Below are 20,676 nucleotides of genomic sequence, written 5' to 3' on the forward strand. Positions count from 1 at the left end.
AACCGAACAAACTCCTGTGAATTTTATTCTGGCAATACTGTGCACGCCTCTCCATTTGAGGAGTGTAGGTTTAAGAAAGGCTTTGTGATCAATTTGCGCACTTATGACAATGTTTTCCTGACTGTGAGGACTCATAATCATGGAGGAGTCAAGCCAGAATAAAAATAACATAATGTGATGTGTGAGTCAGAGGAGAATATGAATCTGTTCTGCCCTCGTGCTTCATGCCTCAACTGTGTTGCTCCACTGGAGCTCTAGGCGAGCATCGCTGGTACGAGGGCGACACACCTACAGTCTGTGGACACCACATGATGGCTTTAACAAGGACACAAAGCACCTACTGACATTTGTAATGACACAATTAAATAAAAGTCCTACCAGGGGATTCCATATGTCTAGATAAGGCGGGTAAATATGTATAAAAACAATATGAAACAGTTTGATTACAGAGCACATAAAGTAGCAGTAACGCTACAGTAGCCAGAGCCTGACAGAGCAACACTACATACATGAGTACTTGTTTCTTCTGCTACTTTATACTTCTACTCTATTATATCTCTAGCACTGTATAAGTTTTACTCCACTACAACATCTTGAGTTGCTTTGCAGATTCAGATCAACAATTATATAAAAATATAAGCAAAACATTAATCATGGGTCCACAAATGTTAGAAATTAGATTAGATTCGATTTATTCATGGGTCTACAAAACAGGTTTAAGTGAGAACACTTATTTCCAACGTGGCCCCCAGATATTAAAAGATAAAATATAGGACCTTAAAATGGAAAACAAAGTTGGGCAAAATAACCTCAAAGACAGATGACTAGCTCAAGTAAAGTTCTATTAATAACTCTTACTTCATAAATCAGCACTGACCTGACCTTTTGTTTGCACCAGTTTAAACATTTATTTTTTTAACATAACATTATTTATTTGATGCACTATACATAAACAACACACGCCTCGGTGTTGGAGTTAGACGTGCACAGATAAAGATTAACATGCTCATCCTCAGTTCCCAGAGACGTCTTCTTATTCATAAAAAATTATTTGTGGTTGATCTATTAATGGAATAATAGTTCATAGTGTACCCTGGATACCAACAGCAGCATCAGCCAGCAGGTTGAGACTAAAAGGAGGAGACAGAGGGACCCAGCAGAGAGAGAGAGCGAGAGAGAGAGAGTGGGGGAAAGAGAGAGGGGGGGGGGGGGGGCGGGAGACCTCACTGCTCGACCAATGGGCTGGACTGTGTAGCAAAAGGATGAGAGGAATGTGACTGAGAGAGAGAGAGAGTGCGGGGATGTCAGCAAATATACCCAAGGGAGAGAGAGAGAATGAAAGAGAGAGAGAGAGAGAGAGAGAGAGAGAGGCATGCCAGGGTTGAGAGGAGGGAGGACTATACTTAGACAGCAATAAAGATAGTCAGCCACAGCCAATGCTGTACTACAGAGCATGGAGGGGACACACTGGATCTCTCTCTCTACACTGGGATTGTATCCAATTGTAAAATCTGCTCTGACAACAATTGACCTGGTCTGGGATGGATTTGCTTCCAAAGTCGAGCACTAAACTGCACAACAGCAACTAACCACTACTTCAGTAAAATTGGTGTGTTATTTTCTGACATCGGGACAATTCTCTGAATGCTTTGAAAAGGACCAGTTGACATTTGAGAGGGCTGTCAGCTAATGCTGCCACTGATACCCTGGGACCAATGCTGCTTCTCGTGCCGTTTCACATTGAAAAAGCCACGATGCTTCTTAAGCCTGAACATTTGAACTGGACTTAATGAAAGGAGAAAGAAGACAGGAAGAGGTTGACAGTTGTACGACTGTTTTCATCACAGAAATGCGCCTTAAATTTCAAAGACAAGGACCAATTCAAAACCATATTGGTAAAAATGAGGACAAGCTCGAGACAACATGGTAGAAAACTGGACAAAATATGACAAATGAAATCTAATGAATGAAGTCTAATCCAGTCCAGGGTCTTCATGGCTTGACCACCTGTGTTTGAGATTCGACAGCATCGACAGTGCTGATTGTGACACTTGAGTAGTTGACTTAATGTCCGTAGATTTACCCTTGATTGTCGCTGCTGGACTCAATGCAACAAGCAGAGATCGTGCGGAGGTGGCCGGGTATCTGAGTTGTGGGGTCTGAAGCCTTCTGACCCCTGGTGTGTGTTAGCGTGTGTTTGCTGCACAGACAATACATGTGCGTATGAATGTGGAAGTGCTATGCTGAGGGTGTCAGGTGTCGCACCAGCTCCTTCGGGCCACGAGTGGCGATTTCAGTGTTCTGTCGGCGTGGACTGTAGCGACGCCGAACCTCGCTGTATCTGGCTGGCAGTTTTAAGGGGTATTTCACCTCACACCTCACCCCGCCCGACCCCAATCGCATCACCAAGAAGACGGGGCTCCTGGAGGCTCATACAGCGCCATCGCTTGACCTGGGTAAGAGGGGAAACAGTAGTTTTGGGCTAAAACTGACAATACACAATGTCTTTCATGTCATTATTCAGAACTATTGCATTTCATTACTTTTATTTAAGGTCACATGTTGTGAAATAAATGGTCTTGTCAGTATTGATAATAATCTGATCATTCTTTAGATCATCACTGTTCACCTGGCTGCACCAGATGTTTATAGGCTTGTTGTTTCCTGATGGGTCACCTCACACCTAATTCTTTGTAGAAGTGTGTTAAACTAAGTAAAGAAGGCAAATACATCTGACTGTTGTGAGGAGTCCCAGATGCTGCGGCAGCTGTACTTCACTATGACAAAAATACTGTGGATAAAAGGAACCCTTGTTGTGCCCGTTACTGAAAATGAATTCATTGCAAGTCTCCCCAAAACAAAAGCACTGGGAAAGGTTAATGAGGTCATTTCTTCTAGTTCACTTCAATAATTAGCAGTATAATATAGCCTGCAGCTAGTAGGTTGTTTAAACAGTTAATAAAACTCTGACAGGACGATCAAAACATTATTTTGAATGATGGCCAACATTGTGTACTTTACTTTATTATTACCAAACTCCTTAAAGCTGCATTAACCACTTTCTGTTGCCACTTTTTGGGGACATAAATACACATTTGATATATTGTGGCCTTATAAAGTTGATATTTGTTAGCAAACAGTTGCCTAGTCACAAATCTTAAGTCGGGTTTCTGGCAACTTAAATAATTTAAGACCAATATTCTGTCCCCCCCTTTAGCTCTGCTTTGGTCTCCACCAACTCCTGAGAAAACTCCTTAGCTGCTAAATGATTCACTATATTTACCAGCTAGCTAGTTGCTAACTTTATATGCTGTTTGGTGCTTTTTTACTGAAAACAGCTGCCTGCTGCTGCTAGAAAGCAGGTTGATTAGAGCGCTGAAACTGAGGCAAACAGTGACGCTGTGGGTCAGAAAACAAAAACAATGAGCTGAAAGACATTAAAACACTGTAGAGCTATAGGGAACTGCAGAGCTGGTAACACTGGGTACGTCACCCTGAGCGACTCCTTTCACACAACCCATTGTTGATGTAAAGATATTGATTAGTGCAGCGTTACATTTGACTTATCTACAAATAATATACATGTGCTGAAACTAGTTGGCAGTTGTTCTGTTGTGACGGCGCTGCTGTTCTGCGGTATCAGTTCACTTTACTGGACCAGCTTCAGAATCTTTCTGCGGTCCATCCTTGTACGTAGTAGTTTGACTGCAGCTCTAAGAATGTCTGTGGCTGTGGGGCCCTCTTCTCCTGTCTGATCTGATGACTGTGGACAGGTGTAGTTCCTCCGGAATGCTTCTTTCGCCATCTTGCTTTAACCTTTCCTGTCTGCTCTGATCAAGAGAAGGACTCCATTATTGACCATCCCTGTTCTTTTCCACCGTGTGGGGGTCCTGGTTTTTATCACAGTGAGCCAAAGTAGATGCCACTGCTATCAACCTTAGCTGTCCCTTTAACATGTGTCAGGATAGGGGCTCCACAGTGGAGTCGGAGAGAATAGCTATTACCAGCCTGTCATCAGCTACAGTTTGGAAGATTCAGCACGTGGGGATTGATTCATTCGAGGGTGTGTTATATCTGTGTGCCTCCTTTAGGTGTTATGTAATGTAGCACTGAGGGGGCCTGTTGACTAGCAGAGGGGAAGGGAGATGAGGCTGATGTCCTCTGTACACAGAAATTCATGTAGCTTTATATAAAAGCTTGTATCTTGTAACATCATGTATGCATATGTGGGTGTGTGTGGTTGTGCTTTCACATCATCTCCTCAAGTATGCATCAAGGATCTGTATGTTTACATGCTGGTGGAGGGACGGTTTTACTAATCCAGCTTCTAGTAATGTGTGTGTGTGTGTGTGTGTGTGTGTGTGTGTGTGTGTGTGTGTGTGTGTGTGTGTGTGTGTGTGTGTGTGTGTGTGTGTGTGTGTGTGTGTGTGTGTGTGTGTTACACAAAGTATCTGTCAGTTTGTATTATCTGAGGGTGGATGTGTGTCTTTCTGTGTCTCAGTTCAGCTCACAGTGCTGTGGTCTGGATGTCAGATGAATCATTTCAAACCCAAACTATAAAGGTCTACAACTCACAAATACTGAATCCAAGTGAGCAAAATGAAATGACTAGTGCAGTTAACAGAACAGAGTGTAAATTGAGTGAGTGGGCCATGGTAATGAAGAGCTATATTTGAGTCAGCACAACAAGCCCTTGTTGTCCTTAAAGAGCTGCACAATCAGGCCGAGTGTTCACATTACGTAAGGACTCTGATCTAGGGTGAGGCAGGAATACATTCAACAATATTATGCTTCAATTATATTTGTTCTAAGTTCTTTTTAATGGATGAGTTACATTAATAAAAGGTTATAGATTGGTGGTTTACTTTTAGTGAATTTAATTCACAATACCAGTGTGATGTCAGTGTTAGTAAAAGAGCTGTTACAGAGGATCTAAATGTTCAATAAAACACTCTCTGGCATGTTGGAATTTAACACTGAGTGGGTGGGCAAATAAAGTGAGTGAGTGTGAGGGAGAGAGGTAAGCATGTGCAGCATCTCACCTCCATGTTTACATTCACTCATGTGTGAGGGGAAATGGAGGGTTCGAAATGAATCAACGTTTTATCGTCACACATGTACTCAGCACAGCACACACAGTGACAGCCTCTGTATTTAACCAATCATAGTATTAGGAGCAGTGGGCAGCTACTATACATCGCCCGGGGAGCAGTGTGGGGGTCAGGTGCCTTGCTCAACGGCACCTCGACAGTGCCCAGGAGGTGAACCGGCACCTCTCCTGGTATCAGTACCACACTCCTTACTAATGAAAGATGTTTCACCTGCAGAGGTGTTGGATGATGAGGAATGTAACACAACAATGTCTCCAACTATATCACACACACACACACACACACACACACACACACACACACACACACACACACACACACACACACACAGAAATGTCAGTGTGCATGATTCCTATCAGGTTCTTTCATTCTGTTTGGACAATATATGTAATGCTATAAGAGTCCTTTAAAAAGTTTAACAAAGTCAGTCTGAAGTAATCCTGACAATGATTGTAATTACATGATTGAATTCTTTCAGCACATTATGCAGGTTCAGCTACAGCCAACAGATGCTGTCCTTACACTGATATTATTACAAGGTGTGGTTAGAACACCACCAACTAACACTGCTCGTCAGTGATTTGATAAGAGTTCATATAAATGAAATGAAATGTTTGACCATGAGATAGTTGTCTCGTCCCTGCTCTCCTTGGAAGCATTCTTAGAGGCGAAAGATTCCCTAATAAACAAGTTAGTTTGTTACTTAACTTAAGTTACATATGTCAGTTACGTACGTAACTTAAAACAAGTCAACGTTAAGTTTTGATTTCACTCGGGACTCGGACAGCGGTCTCCTGGGGGAAAGTGCTTGTTTGGCCCAGTCATCCACTTTGACCTCCTCCCTATGTGGACGGAGTGAATAAACGGCTGGAGCAGTTGCTCTGAGCGTGTAATATTGTTGCAGATGGGTTAATATATGAGTTAGCTGAAAGCCCAGTGCATCTCACACAGACACTAGAAAGGATGCCATGTGCGTCGGTATTAAAGGCAGAGGGTCGTGACAAAGCGTCGGTATGTGATGACCTGGAAATGAGAGCAGGCTGAAATGGATGTTTTTTTAAGTCGCACTCTGTCGAGTTGCTGCTCCCTTTGTCTGCTGGTCTGTGTTTCCATATCTGTGTTTATGAGCCCTAATCATTTCCTGTTTTTCCATGACTGATATTTATAGACAGTATATATTTTTAACTCTTCCATTGTTGGCTGGAGGTAATAAATGTGATTATAGGTGGGGTTGTTGTTGGAAATCGAGCTTCCTCTTCAGAGAGAGGAAGTCTCTGAGAAATTCCTGACATTGGTGTAATTCTGCCCTGGTCAGATCTGGGCAGTGCTCAGTGAATAGTCCATCCACCCACTCAAGAGTTCACAGTCACACACACTTAAACATTCACATGGTAAAGTTGTGTTTATTTCCTACCAAGAGGAAAAGGAGTGCTAAGTGTTATTGATCTAAACATTTTCTCCGTCTTCTGTTCTCAATAGGCTAAAGGACGGAGAGATGGCATGGTGTCGTCCAATGAGAACAGGCGCCGGCCATTGTCGTCGGGTGAGGTGGAGGGCGTGTCATGGCAGGGCCTACGGACCATTTTTGTCCCGAAGAACTCACAGGGATTTGGCTTCACTCTGCGCCACTTCATCGTCTACCCACCAGAGTCCCCCCTCCACAGCCTCAAGGTGAGCAGACTGCTCTCCGGTGTTGTGTTGGACACTAATGGGTATATTTTAATTGAATCTGACACATTTCTGTCATTTAATACAATCTGAAGTTTAGGGCAACTGACTGCCTTTATAAAATCTGAACATCTGAGAACAACAGTACAGAAATGTAATTAGTATATGGGAGTACACCTCCATTGCAACAGAACAGTACAGGGCAGATTAAGTCTTACTAAAGATTCTGTTTCCCAATGGACACCTGTTCAAACTGATATTGGACATTGGTTGCTTTTAAACATAAATGTCAACTGTGAGTATCAAATCTGCACGAGCCTTTCAGCTGCAGTATGAATGTAGCGTTGACAGGACTGGATTTATCCTCGCTAGCGGCATGGCTCTATGTATCGCAATGTCAGTCGGTCCACTTTGGGCCAGACTGAAATATCTTCGCAAACATTGGAGGAATTGCCATGACATTATGTACAGTCAATCATGGATCCCAGATGATGCCCCATCAGCCTCAGCTGCACCCTTTGGTGAGTGCTAAAAGCACTTTTTGTAAGCACATTGAGAGCATTTCCCTCATCACAGAACTGTCCAACATTTTGCCCCCTAAACTGACACAAACTCAGATTAATAAGGCTGAGTCAGGCTGATGTGACGATCTCTCATGTTCAGACGGTCCAGGCGGTTCTCCCAGGATTTCAGAGCCCAGCACCTGGAAACAAACCACTTTGAGAATCAAATAAAATGCTACTGAAACCTTTTCAGGGCGACACAGTGGTGCAGGGGTTAGCACTGTCGCCTCACAGAGGAGGGTACTGGGTCCGAACCCTCTGTAGCACCCGATAATGTCATCATATATCATTTCCTGAAGATGTAATAAAAGTTGCACTCAAGCGAAAATATAATACGTAATGTAATACTTTTACTAATAAAATGTCTTGACTCGTATTGTAAGAACATTTATAACAATAATGTAACACCTTTAGCTCCCGATAATGTAATCACTTTCTGAAACTGTAATAACGCATTACTGGAAGTTTTTCACATTTTAATTTTCTATTTCTGATAAGTTCTACATTTTGTGTTTTAAGAATGTTAAATAAATTGGAATTGTAAGGAAACACTTGCAGAAGTGCAGAAGCCATATGCACACGGGCAATCAGCATTAAAGTTTCACTTGGCAATAAGTTTCCCCACCGTGGAAACCTCAACCCTGAAACAAATAGTTGATTTAACCTTTTCGGTTGTGCACATACAGATATAAAATAACGTATAGATGAGTGATGTTTAGAGTTCTTGACACCTTGCTTCCAGTCTTTATGCTAAGCTAATTCTCCCCGGCTCTAGCTCCATACTTAAATCACAGAAACAACATTTATATCAATTCTTATCTTTCTTTCTTATCTAAATGTCAGGAAGTTGAGCAAGTACAAATTATAACTCATGATGTGCCATAATGGCAATATTTGTGTGTGTGTTTTGTCAGTCTGTGTGTGTGTTTACTACATATGGAAAAGTAATTATATGCCTCTATGTCAGAAAGCTGACTCAGGAGAACCAACGTTTACGTCACACAGGCTGGATTGTGTATTGTGCAATTTCAAGGTGCCGTCATTCTGTGTGTGATCCAGACCTACAGCTACACACTTGTGGGTGCTGTACTGTAGTACGTTAGACAGTATGGTAACTGGAGAGAGGCTGGTATTGTGTAGCAGCATACCTCAGTCTGTGAGCAGAGCCCTTTGTGTGTCCAGGTCAGGAATGAGCTAACTCAGCAAAGCATCAAAGCCAAAAACAGACAGACAGACAGACAGACAGACAGACAGACAGACAGACAGACAGACAGACAGACAGACAGACAGACAGACAGTGAAACAGTCAAATTGTAAATCAGTCAGTCAGGCAACTGAACAGTCAAAAGTGCCCAGTCAGCTGGAGTGAGTCAGATCTGAGCAGCGCCTCCATGTGGCCCTCCTCTCCTCTTACACCTGCTCTGTTTCTCCCAAAGGATGAAGAGAACGGAAATGCAATTGGAAAAGGTGAGTGTTTCTGCACAATTCACTGATTGGGATTAGGATCTATTGTGTTCTGTTTTATATTGCACGAATGATCCGGATGTGTGTGGGGACTTTATGTTTCCATGTGTAGGTGGAGCTGATTCAACTTTGTCAGTATGCAAATGTTTGTATCCATGTGTTTGTTTCAGCAGGTTGTCCGCGCTCTCGTTTGGAGCCAATGGACACCATCTTTGTGAAGAGTGTCAAAGACAATGGCCCCGCACAACAAGCTGGACTGTGTACAGGTAAAGGAAACACACTCAAATGTGAGGAAACATATGAAACCAATGCGGTAGACACCAGATACAGTGGGGTTTAGGTCATCACACTCATCAGTGTCCTCTGTCCAGCTTCCTAAATCCTAATAAGACACCACTTCACCTTCAATTATTGCAGAGTGCTAACAGCAGTACACTTAACGAGCAGCAGCGAGTACTTACCAGACCTTTTTTGCCCTGTGTTTCTTCTCTCAGGCTTCATACAGGCTGCCCTCTTATTACTTAAAGAGTCATTTAACACCCCTGAGAACCTTTGTTTTTGCTGACCTCCAGTTGTGTAACTTCTCACCTTGCTGCAGTGATGTACAGGTGTACTCCAGGAGCCTGTGACGTCACTGTTATTGGTGTGGTTATTGGTATAACAAACAGAGGACCTCTGCTAAAGTTGCTCTTCAGGGTGTTAAGGCTAAGAGTGTTTTCACACCTCACCTGTTTGGTTTGGTAAAACGTTTGGCGTGGTTCTTTTGGGCCAGCGTGAAAGCGTCCAAACAGACTCTGGTGCAACCAACCACAGTATTTAGTAGATATGTCTTATTTTTGATTTCCTACTCTGTTTACTTTGGCTGTTCTTTAAGTTCATTAAAAAGTGTGTAAGACCGAGATCCCACTTATGTTAATACCCCCTAATATTTATGTAAAGACTCTTCTTTTTCCTGTTTTATTTTGGTATTATTTATTTGGATGTTTTGCAGTCTAATAATACTAATACTGCTCACAGTCAGTGTGTTCTTAATGAATACATATACACATCTGATGCATTAAAGTGTTACATGACCTGCTGTCAGTCACCAGCTTTTGATTCCCCCATATCAGTCTTGGATGATAAAGGCAATGATGGATAGTTTTTTCCTTTGGGCCTGGTTCACATATACCAAACTAAAAGTGTGAAACACCCCAAGAGGAAGAGTGTAGGCACTACACAGGGCTGACAAATTACTACCACCTCTCCTGCTATTTTACTGGGTATACAAATATTATTCAATCTCCTTTTTGTATTTACAGGTGATATTCTCCTAAAAAGACCTTAGATATGAACATCAATAAAGCACTGTGTACTAAAGATGCAAATACAACATTATTATTGGTATATCACGTATGTCAAGGAAGCATTAAAAACACTGACCTGAGCACAGCACTTAATTGTTTTATTCTATGGAAAGCGTGATTAAAGAGCCTCTGGCCTCATCGTGCCCCCCTCCTTCTAAAGCCTCTCATGCAACACATGTCTCACCCTCCTTCTGAACGTGTGTTCTCCAGGGGACAGGCTGGTGAAGGTGAATGGGGAGAGCATTCTGGGGAGAACCTACTCTCAGGTGATCACACTCATCCAAAACAGGTGGGAGATTAGTGTTTATAAATCTAATGTTGTGTTCCATCGGACCTGTTCTCTCTTTTCTTCATATATTGTCATCTTTTTTTCCTAGTGAAAACATTCTGGAGCTCTCTATCATGCCCAAAGACGAGGATGTGTTGCAGTTGGTAAGTGTGAGTATTATCCTTCTTCTATTTTCTCTTCTTTCCTTCTTTTTACCTCGTTACTGTGTTAAATCAAAGTTAGCTAGACTGTTCATAATAGTTTGTGTCTTTCTATTATAATTCATGTAACTACTAAGTTTAACTTAATATATTTGGAATTGGGCAGAAAGGGTTGTACTGCTGTGAGTTTGTACAGGCGGGTATAAAAGAATGCATGAACGGAGGCAGTGATACACCAACAAGGGGCAAAATATTAAAAACATTGGATTTTCTATTCATTTATTATTATTATCATTGTTAATATCATATTAACATTTAGAAATACAATGAACAACAATCAAATAAATTAAAGCAGAATAGTAAAAAATAAATGAATGTTATTGTCTATTGAAATAGACAACAAATAATAGACAAGGAATACAGTTAGAATATAGAAATAAACCTCGGCAAAATAACAAAAAGGAAATAAAGTTATTTTGGTTGTTTTATGATGATTTAGCTTATAGAACAACATAAAGAAATATTGCTGCATGGTGCATGTTGCATTTGCCTCACTCAGCCCTCTTGCTGTTCCCTCCATCTTTGTTCTTTGATCTTTTCTGTCATGTGTGACATTGTGTCCTAACCCCTCTTGTCCTCAGGCGTACTCCCAGGATGCTTACCTGAAAGGCAATGAGCCATATTCAGGTGAGGCTCAGAACCTCCCTGTGCCGCCACCTCTCTGTTACCCTTCCACTATGCCCAGCTCCACTGCCCCGCAGCCTGGCCACAGCCTGCAAAGTCCCTTAGACAACTGGCAGTGCCGCCCCGGCCCCGCCGCATCTCCACTGGACAACCGCCCCCCTGCTGCTTCTACCCCCACCTCCGGCTGGCCCGGGGGTCCTGAAGATTCCAGTGGCCACTTTGCTCCGTCTGGGCGGCACCGAGGCCGCTCCTCTTCGGCCATCAGTGCGCTTGACTTTCACTTTGCTAACCATAATGCTGCCATCGCCTCTGCTACTCTGCCTGCGCCACGGAAAAGCAGACTGCCGGCCTCTGCCCGCTCTCACGCCGATTCTCTGTGCCACCAGGCTCTGTCGGACTGGTACTACAGCCAGGCTGAGGCTGCGGAGAACATGTCCCCCCGCCACCGCAGTATATCTCAAGACTGTTTAGCGGAGCTGGGGCTTGGGTTGGCCCTCGGCCCTGGACCGTCATCTGCTGCCACAACCTCTGCGGAGCAGCGCAGAAGAGAAACCCTCCTTTGCCACCACCAGGCAGCTGCTGCTTCCCATGATTCCTACTGGCTCGGGGGCTTCGGGGGTGTATCAGGACCAGGAAGCAGGTCATGCTCAGAGAGCCTCCTAGCAGCATATGCCGAGTACGAGCATAACTATGGGCGCTCTGTGGAAACACTGGCACAAGCCTCTGCACTGGTATCACCAAGCAATGAACTCTCTGCACACGGCTCCCAAATGGCAAAATTCAGAGAGCAGAAAGAGCAAAAAGTCTCAGCAGGGCAACAACACAAATCCCCAGTGATATCCCCCATCACAGCCTCCTCCACAGTGCCTCCCAATGACAGGCAGTCTGGTCATCAGGTAGCTGAACCCCAAACAAGGCGCGTTAAAGAGGAAGAGCTGGTAGGCTACAAAAGCTACAGCCCTTCTTTCTCCTGCAAAGCTGGCCATCTCCTCCAGCAGGCCCACTCCTTCAGAGAGCCAAGTTACAGCGGCCCCCACCTCAACTGGAGCCCTGCAGACTGTGAGGTGGGGATGGTACCCAGGCCCCAGTCTACCCCCGCCCTGTCTGCATCACAGGAGGAGAGAACCCTGGGGGAGAACAGTGAGCTCATCTCCCCCATCTCCCTGAACCAAGAGGTTGTGTTGAGGCAGAAGCCGCCCTCTGGCCGCCGAACCCCTGTCCAGGCCGCCCGACACCCCCACTACGCCACACCTGCGGATTCACCCGAGCCCCCTGGTTTGGAACCTCCACGAGGGACCCCCTCTCCTGTCTCTGGGGGGCCCGGCCCCAACCGCAGAGCGAATGGTAGCCTGGCACAGCATGCATACAACTCCCTGTCTTCTATTCCCTTCATAGGTTAGTGACCTTTTCTGCAGCCGTCAAAAGATGTCACAATTTGTCAACACCTCGAAAATGTCCTCATAAAGCAGTGGAGTGTAATGTCATTTTACATGAGTGTTAATTTGGTTAATGAAAACTATGACTATGACTAAATATGTTCATCAACAACCTAACAAACTAAGACGAGACGGTGACCAGAGGTCGACATCATTAAACTCTGACTGTGACGATATCAACACACAATGCTGCTGACTAAAAAAGACGAGACAAATAATTGTTGAAAAATTGTTGAAATGATTATCTTTTTAATATATCTTTTTTTTATGTGGCAACAACAGGGCTTTGGAAAAAAGCAGATGATATTTTGGCTGGACTAGATTGACTGAAATGTTCAATATATCTGTAAACTAAAGAGTTGTTATTGACTAACATTCTACTAAAATACTTTTCTTTGACCAAGATAAGACTCAAATATTCAGACTCTCAGTAAATTAAAACAAAAACAGGATGAGGTTGACTAGATATGATAAAAACTAACAAGGACACTTTACACATGACTAAAAAGAAGAGCTGATTCTATTTGACATCAATTAGTTACTTTATAAGTAAATTCAGTAGAATTCACAAACGTCCTTTTTGAAGATAAGATTACACTACCTCAGTGTTATAAATTACAAAACGTTCTACATTAGGAACAGTGTTTAGGTTGTTTGTTGCTAAGTCGTGCTCCTTTTCCTTCTGTGTTTCCATACTCTTCAACATGTCTGTGTGTTTATACCTGTCAGTGTGTTACATGTCAACATAATGCTTGTACCTCACTACACGTTCTGTACGTTTAAATCTGTGAGTTATATTTGAGTGTTAATGTTTAATACTGTAAATAAGCCATAATAAATGGAGTTTTAGTTTTGGAAACATTTGTTAGAAACAGAGCTGCTCTGGAGTCAGAAAGAATTCAGCAGGCAGAATAACATAATATCATATAATATGTGTATACTGAGTCTGCAAGGTGAGGAGCATGGGAGAACTGTGGAGACCTACTCACTGAACATATGTCACCGAGCTGGTACTGCTACTAATGTCCGTTAGATGGCCCAGCTCACTTTACAAGTTTAAACTGAATACGAGTATGTAGTTATCTGGGTAGGAATCTCAGAAATAAGCAATTGGAATTTTTCTTTTGAAAGCAAAACAATGGGAGTTTTGACAGAAAAAGTAGTACATACCCCCTCTAACAAATGGAGAGTGAGCAATAAAAACATGGCTCATAGCAGTGTATACATATATACACTGTGTTTTACTTGGTCTGGATAACTTATGGCATATTAGCACACATTGCTGTGGAACTGACATAGTTAGTTAGTTCACTGACTTTATGATTTGTCTCTATGTACTGCTCACACCATGTTGGCACAATGGGAAGAAATGTATTCCAATCTGCGGGCCCTGCAGTCACACCAGACAGACTCACATTTTGTTATCTATGTTAACTATTTTTAAAATCGCATTATTATTTATATTGGTTTTCGTTAAAAGTGGAACAAGATAGAAAAACTAGTGGATTGTATATCACCACAATTGAGTGTATTAGTGTTGTTATTGGATGCTGATGGTAACTGTTTTCAGCCACACAACACACTCTTTTAGTGGCAGATATTGTAGCTGCACAGGAGGAGACTGACGTAGACAGAATTTCCCACACGGCTTCATGTAATTATAGACTCCACGTCATGACGTGAACGTAGCAGTGCACTACATTCTGACTGGAGAGGTTCTCGGAAAATAAAGTAAAATTCATTATCTTATAATGTTCAATTACTTTACTGTACAGTAAAATGTTCTCCATGTAGGTTTGTCAGGTAGCTGAAGTGAACAAGTGTCAGAGGTTGTTTCTGCCTCCAGAGTAGAGATGTGCTAACAAGCTAAACACCTCCTAAAGAAACTCCTCTCTTGTCTTGTCACTGTGTTTAATCATTTCTCACCCCCCCCTGATGATGACTTGCAGATGACCCCAGCAGTCCTAGTATTGACCTACAGGCCTGCTATGTACCAGCCTGCTCTGTTGTGTCCAGTTCCACTATGGCCACCCTCTCTGTCTCCCCCACCCTCTCCTCCATCTCCCCCTTTGTCCGACTTCGTTCTCAGGACTTCAGTGAGTCTCACTCACCCACTCTAAATACTGAAAGGCTTCACAAAGGGCTAGACCAATATACAGTATGTTCTCCTGTATGTTTGAGCTGACATTGCCAAAAATCACTGCCAATGTTTTTGAATCAAAATGACAAGCAGTTATGTAATGCCTTTGTTTTGGCACACTGATATATTTGTCTAGCCTCAGCCTCAGACTCATCTTAAAGGAGTACACTGACATTTACAAATGAACAATTCCCTTGAATAATTAGAATATATACATATTAAATAGAATAAGATAAAACAGACTGAACAATTTGATATACTGTACAGTGGAAATAAATACTGTATACTGTAATAATATATACATGATATGTGGAATAAAACACTTAGACACATAGACACTTCACCTCAGGAGTTCAACTGTCTTATGGCCTGTGGGATGAACGTGTCCCTGAGTCTGGTGGTCTGTCTGCCAGACAGCAGCAGACAGAACAGTTTGTTGCTGGGGTTATGGGGGTCTTTAATGAGCCTGAGTGTCTTCTTCCTACACCGCTGGGTGTAGAGGATGGCAGTTCTGTCCTGGTGATGTGCTGAGCAGCTTTCACCCTCTGTAGAGTCTTAGGGTTGAGGGCGGCCGTGTCAGGAGACTCTGGATGGTGCATCTAGAAGTTGCAAAGCATCCTGGAGTCCATGTTGAACCTCTGCAGCGGTGTTTGTGTGATGAGTCCAGGTCAGGTCCTCTCTGATGTGAACCCCGAGGAACCTGAAGCTGCTGACTCTCCCCACTGAGTCCTGCTGATGGTGATGGGGGCGTGTCCCCCTCTCTGGTGCTTCCTGTAATCTACAATCAGCTCCTTAGTTTTGCTGCTGATGGTGAGATGGAGGTTGTTGTCCTGGCACCAAGATGTCAGGGCTCTGACCTCCTCTCTCTGTACGCCGTCCCGTCGCCGTCAGTGATCAGGCCGATGACGGTCGTGTCGTCAGTAAACTTGATGATGGTGTAGATGTGTGTGGCCACACCGACATGCATAAACAGGGAGTAGAGGAGAGGGCTGAGCACCGGTGTTGAGGTTCAGGGTGGAGGATGTGATATTTCAGACCCGCACCGCCCATCAGGAAGTTGGGGATCCAGTCACAGAGGGCTGGTGAGCCCGAGGTCCCTGAGCTTTATGACGAGCTTGGAGAGCACAATGATGTTAATGCTGAACTGTAGTCAATGAACAACATTCTCACATACATGTTCTTCTGATCCAGGTGGGAGAGGGCAGTGTGGGGGGTGGCTCTCTTTTATAATCTGTTATTGTTTTTAGTCCAGACCACGTGTTTCTTGCCTTGTAGTCAGACTCCACTTCGTCTCTATATTGTCTTTTTGCACTGCTAATAGCACGTACCTGGAATTCCTGTATCCAAATCAACGCCGCTGTGTGCAATAGCTTGTGAGTTAAGTTTAGCACGGACCTCACCGTTGACCCAGGGCTTCTGATTTCGGAATGTTTGTGCATTAATACTTGGCACAACGTCATTGATGCATTGTCCGATATAGCAAATGACCGCGTCTGTGTGTGTGTTTATGTCGTCATCCTCAAACACACAACACTCTGTGATGCCAAAGCATTACATTACATTACAGTTTATTTAGCTGACGCTTTTGTCCAAAGCGACCTACGATAAGTGTAAGTGCAGTCGAAACAGGTGAGTTTTCAGTCTGCACTGGAAGGTGTGGAGACTGTCTGCTGAAGACTGTCTGCTGACCTCACATCAATGGGGAGGTCGTTCCACCATTGTGGAGCCAGGATAGCAAACAGGTGGTTTTGTTTGAGGGGAATCTGAGTCCCACTCGCAGTGAGCTGATAGGCTGATGCAGAGTGAAGTGAACGCGCTGAGGTGTCTGGTTTGACCATGGCCTGGATGTAGGAAGGGGCTGATCCATTCACAGCACGGTAGGACAGCACCAGAGTCTTGAAGCAGATTTGGGCCGCCACTGGTAGCCAGTGAAGGGAGCGGAGGAGCGGTGTAGTGTGGGAGAACTTGGGTAGATTGAAGACCAGTCGGGCTGCTGCATTCTGGATGAGCTGTAGAGGTCGGATGGCACATGTAGGCATTTTAGCGAGGAGGGAGCTGCAGTAGTCAAGGCAGTGGCGCAGAGCAGAGTCTGACTGTTCGGTCTGTTCAGTCAATGCTGTTAGCATTGTAGGGTAAAATGTATCCACAACTGGGAAGTAAAAATCCAAATGTCATGGTATTCCTTTAAAATGCAGTACTTAAGTTTAACACCTTAATTCATCCACAAACTCACAGTATGAAATCACTCATCTTGTCACCACTTCACATGTCACTACCATATATTGCATATCTTTCACTCTCTTTGTCTCCTCCTTTGTTCCTCTCTCTGACTTGTCTTTTCTCTCTTCAGGAAGTATTAAAAGTCGCCGCTCCTCTTACCTGCTGGCCATCACCACCGAGAGATCCAAGTCCTGTGACGAGGGTCTCAACACCTTCAGGGAAGAAGGCCGTGTCTTCTCGTAAGAACCCAGAGGACACTTCAAAAGCTGCATGCTTTACTGAAAAGGCTCCATGCTGTCTCAGAAATGAGTTTGTCTTGTGCCAGTAGTCTTTACAGTATGTGCCCCAAAACTTCAAGGATGAGCATCATTTAAAGAGGGCTTTAACAGTGACACAGGATCATTGATAGACACTTCAAGTTCTTTATTGTCTTATGTCTTAAATATGTATACAAATAAAATCACACTAGTAAAACATCTATGATGTGCAGTATTAGTTATTCTCATTGAATGAAGAAAGATGCGTATTATGCATTAAGGTTTATTAATCTGTTGTACTTAACGTATATTTACCATGTAGTATGTATATTTCTCCACAAGTCATTTAGTCTCACCCACAAGATCTACACAGATCCTGTCCAGAAGTTCTGTTTTTGTAACTTGTGTGCTTTCTGTTTCACAGTAAACTACCAAAAAGGGTCAAGAGCTTTTTCACTGATGGGGTTAGTGTTAATGTACTATACATGTACTTTATATTTCTATTATATATATCATTCATTTTTCAGCACATGTTCACTTTAAATTGTGTTTCAGTCTCTGGAGAGCCTGCGAGCCCAGGAGGAGGCCCGGTCCAAACGCCACTCCACCTCTGAACTGGGAACCATCACATTTAGTGATGTTCGCACAGAGGGCTGGCTGCACTACAAACAGATCCTCACAGAGAAGGGAAAGGTACCATACACACACTAAACCCCACCCCCTTACTGAGCTACTGCTACTCATCCTGTCAAGCTTTCCATTCTACTAAACATTCTACATTTATCTTACACTATGGTTTTAAACACTGACTTCTGACACAAGTAAACACAAGAAGGTTTCTCATTTCTACTCAGCAGCTGTACATTTTCCCAGCTTAACTCTCACGAGCAGATTTAACCTTAAATCTTAAATACACTTTTGATGGCTACTTACTTGTTCTGGCTAAAAAAACAGCATCCTTTCAAGTAGCATACTAAATCATGGGGGACTCTGGGAGAACCCAGTGAAAGCACTTTGTTCACTAACTAGTGTCAGACTGTGTTGTAATATGTGCACATGTGCATGATAAATAATTATTTATTTTAAAATGTATTTAAAAAATGTAATCCTGCTAATAATCAAACATTTTACTAAATGTATTGTAATCTGATTACATCTTTTTTTGGAACATACTTACCTTTTCTTTTGCCTGGCTTTGGTATGGGGAGAAATCCAAAGTTAACAGGCCTGTCATGGCTACTTACGGTTGCTAAGCTACGATGGGACAATTGATGTTCTTGTTTCTATATTTCCTCATTGTAGAAAGTAGGTGGGGGCATGCGACCATGGAAGCGCGTCTTCTCCGTGCTGCGCTCCCATTCGCTCTTCCTCTACAAGGATAAGCGAGAGGCCGTCCTGCATGGGGCGGGGGCAGGGCCCGGCCAGGACGAACATCCTCCAATCAGCATCCGCGGCTGCCTGATCGACATCGCCTACAGTGAAACCAAGCGAAAGAACACCCTGAGGCTGACCACGCAGGACTTCTGCGAGTACCTGCTGCAGGCCGAGGACAGGGACGACATGTTGGCCTGGATCAGGGTCATCAGGGAGAACAGCAAGACGGACAACGAGGTTAGATCTTCATACACACTTAATCTAATGGAGTTTACACAAACACACATATACTGAACTCATTTGTAACCTCCATTTGCTCTAGGAGATCGGTTTCTCAAGACAAGCGCTCATCAACAAGAAGCTGAATGACTACAGAAAACACAGGTCAGCACGCTGGATTATATTTAGCAATGACCACTGTCCTTATCCTCTGTGTAATTAGGAGTCACTATAGCTCTGGGATGAAAGCCTGTCAGAGACAATAACTTTGAGTGCAGTTTCTAAAAAACTAAAATCTCCATGTCAATCTTTTCTTTTCTTTTTCATAAAGCTGAGGTCACCGTAAGATTTCTATAAAGACCTGAAAGACCTCTTATTTACTGAAATCTTTATAAACCTCATCTTCAAAGATGAACTTCTAATCACATCTTTATTTCTCTCCCTCGGTGCAGTTTGACAGGTAGTAAGCCTGACTCCTCTCCCAGAGCCCATCGTATGATGCCTCCCTTCCTCCTGGCTAAGACTGACAACAGCTCAGTGAACCGAGCCTCCAGAACTGGTGGGTACAAACATGAGCCCTGTGTGGCTCTGAGGACGGCAAAGTCTGTTGGTCTCATCATTCAACAACTGTTTGCATGATTGCCATGACATTTCAGACAGACATTCATGAGCCACAGGATGACTTTGGTGATCATCTTAATTTATTTATAGCCCCACCATGTGGTTTAAGATTTCAATTTGTCCAATACTTTGTTTTCTGGTGCTGAAAAGCATGACGGAGCTCCGCAACGACCTGCGCACTGGCGGGGCGAGGTCAAATCCACAATTTCTCAAAAAGGGAGAAAGAGTTGATGTGCCTCCGGACACTTTTCATAGTTTTTTTTATGTGTGAAACCACTTGCTAAACAAAATATGAATCATCGGTACTTTCAGCCTACTTTAATGCCTGTAGGCGGACTCTAAGACATATCTAACAATGGAAGCTCGTGACCTAAACATGTCACATTTGTCATTATTTGCATATTATGTGTGTCTTAAAATGAATTAATTTAACATTATAAACTGAATTTCAGTAATAATTGAGATTATGATGGGGATCGTTAGTTTAGCTGGAGCAAAGTGAAAGTGAGGAACTTATAAGTCACAACTAAACAATAGCTTCTGTTGATGAACATTGAATCAACTCTTCGCGTGACTTTAAAAATGCCATTGATAAACGATAAAAACTCATTAGTTTCTGATAAATTAACTTACACCTATATACAAGCTGGGATGTCCTTGTTAGCACACATGAAGGGTTTTAGTCTGTGCCTAGTTTTGTTTACGTTCAATGTCACTATGAGGTCATAATTCAAATCTGACATTGGTTATTGTTTCATGCGGATATAAATACCCAATATAATATGTGTGTGTGTGTGTGTGTGTGTGTGTGTGTGTGTGCAGATGACAACAAGGCGCTGTGGGGCATCAACATCATGAAGAAGGCCAAGAAGACATGCAGTCCGAAGGCTTTTGGTGTGCGACTGGAGGACTGTCAGCCTGCTGTCAACAATAAAGTAAGCCTTCAGTGTTTTTATGATGAAATATGAACAACTAACTAAACTAACATGAATCATAGCCTAAAAATAACAGGAATTCTTCTTCTGTCGAAAAAACTCATGTCATTTTGTGGCAGTCCCTCATTATTTGATACTTGTTGTCGTCTCCCTTATCCCAATTTATATCACTGTGTCTCAGTTGCCCTGAGTTGATTGCAGGTTATTCA

At 43.1% G+C, this 20,676-nt stretch overlaps 1 protein-coding gene across 1 annotated transcript in view; it reads left to right on the forward strand.

The window, feature by feature from the left end:
- The window catches only part of LOC115024348 (rho GTPase-activating protein 23-like), a 42,918-nt gene that overhangs the window by 13,008 nt on the left and 9,234 nt on the right, over positions 1-20,676 (forward strand). The window contains 14 exon segments of the mRNA XM_029455826.1: positions 6,591-6,782; positions 8,779-8,809; positions 8,977-9,072; positions 10,363-10,441; positions 10,530-10,590; positions 11,223-12,660; positions 14,651-14,797; positions 17,192-17,300; positions 17,743-17,782; positions 17,874-18,011; positions 18,621-18,929; positions 19,015-19,076; positions 19,364-19,470; positions 20,355-20,467. Coding sequence (XP_029311686.1) covers positions 6,591-6,782; positions 8,779-8,809; positions 8,977-9,072; positions 10,363-10,441; positions 10,530-10,590; positions 11,223-12,660; positions 14,651-14,797; positions 17,192-17,300; positions 17,743-17,782; positions 17,874-18,011; positions 18,621-18,929; positions 19,015-19,076; positions 19,364-19,470; positions 20,355-20,467 — 2,922 coding nt within the window.

Source organism: Cottoperca gobio, chromosome 19 (assembly GCF_900634415.1).
Source record: "Cottoperca gobio chromosome 19, fCotGob3.1, whole genome shotgun sequence".
Taxonomy (NCBI): domain Eukaryota; kingdom Metazoa; phylum Chordata; class Actinopteri; order Perciformes; family Bovichtidae; genus Cottoperca; species Cottoperca gobio.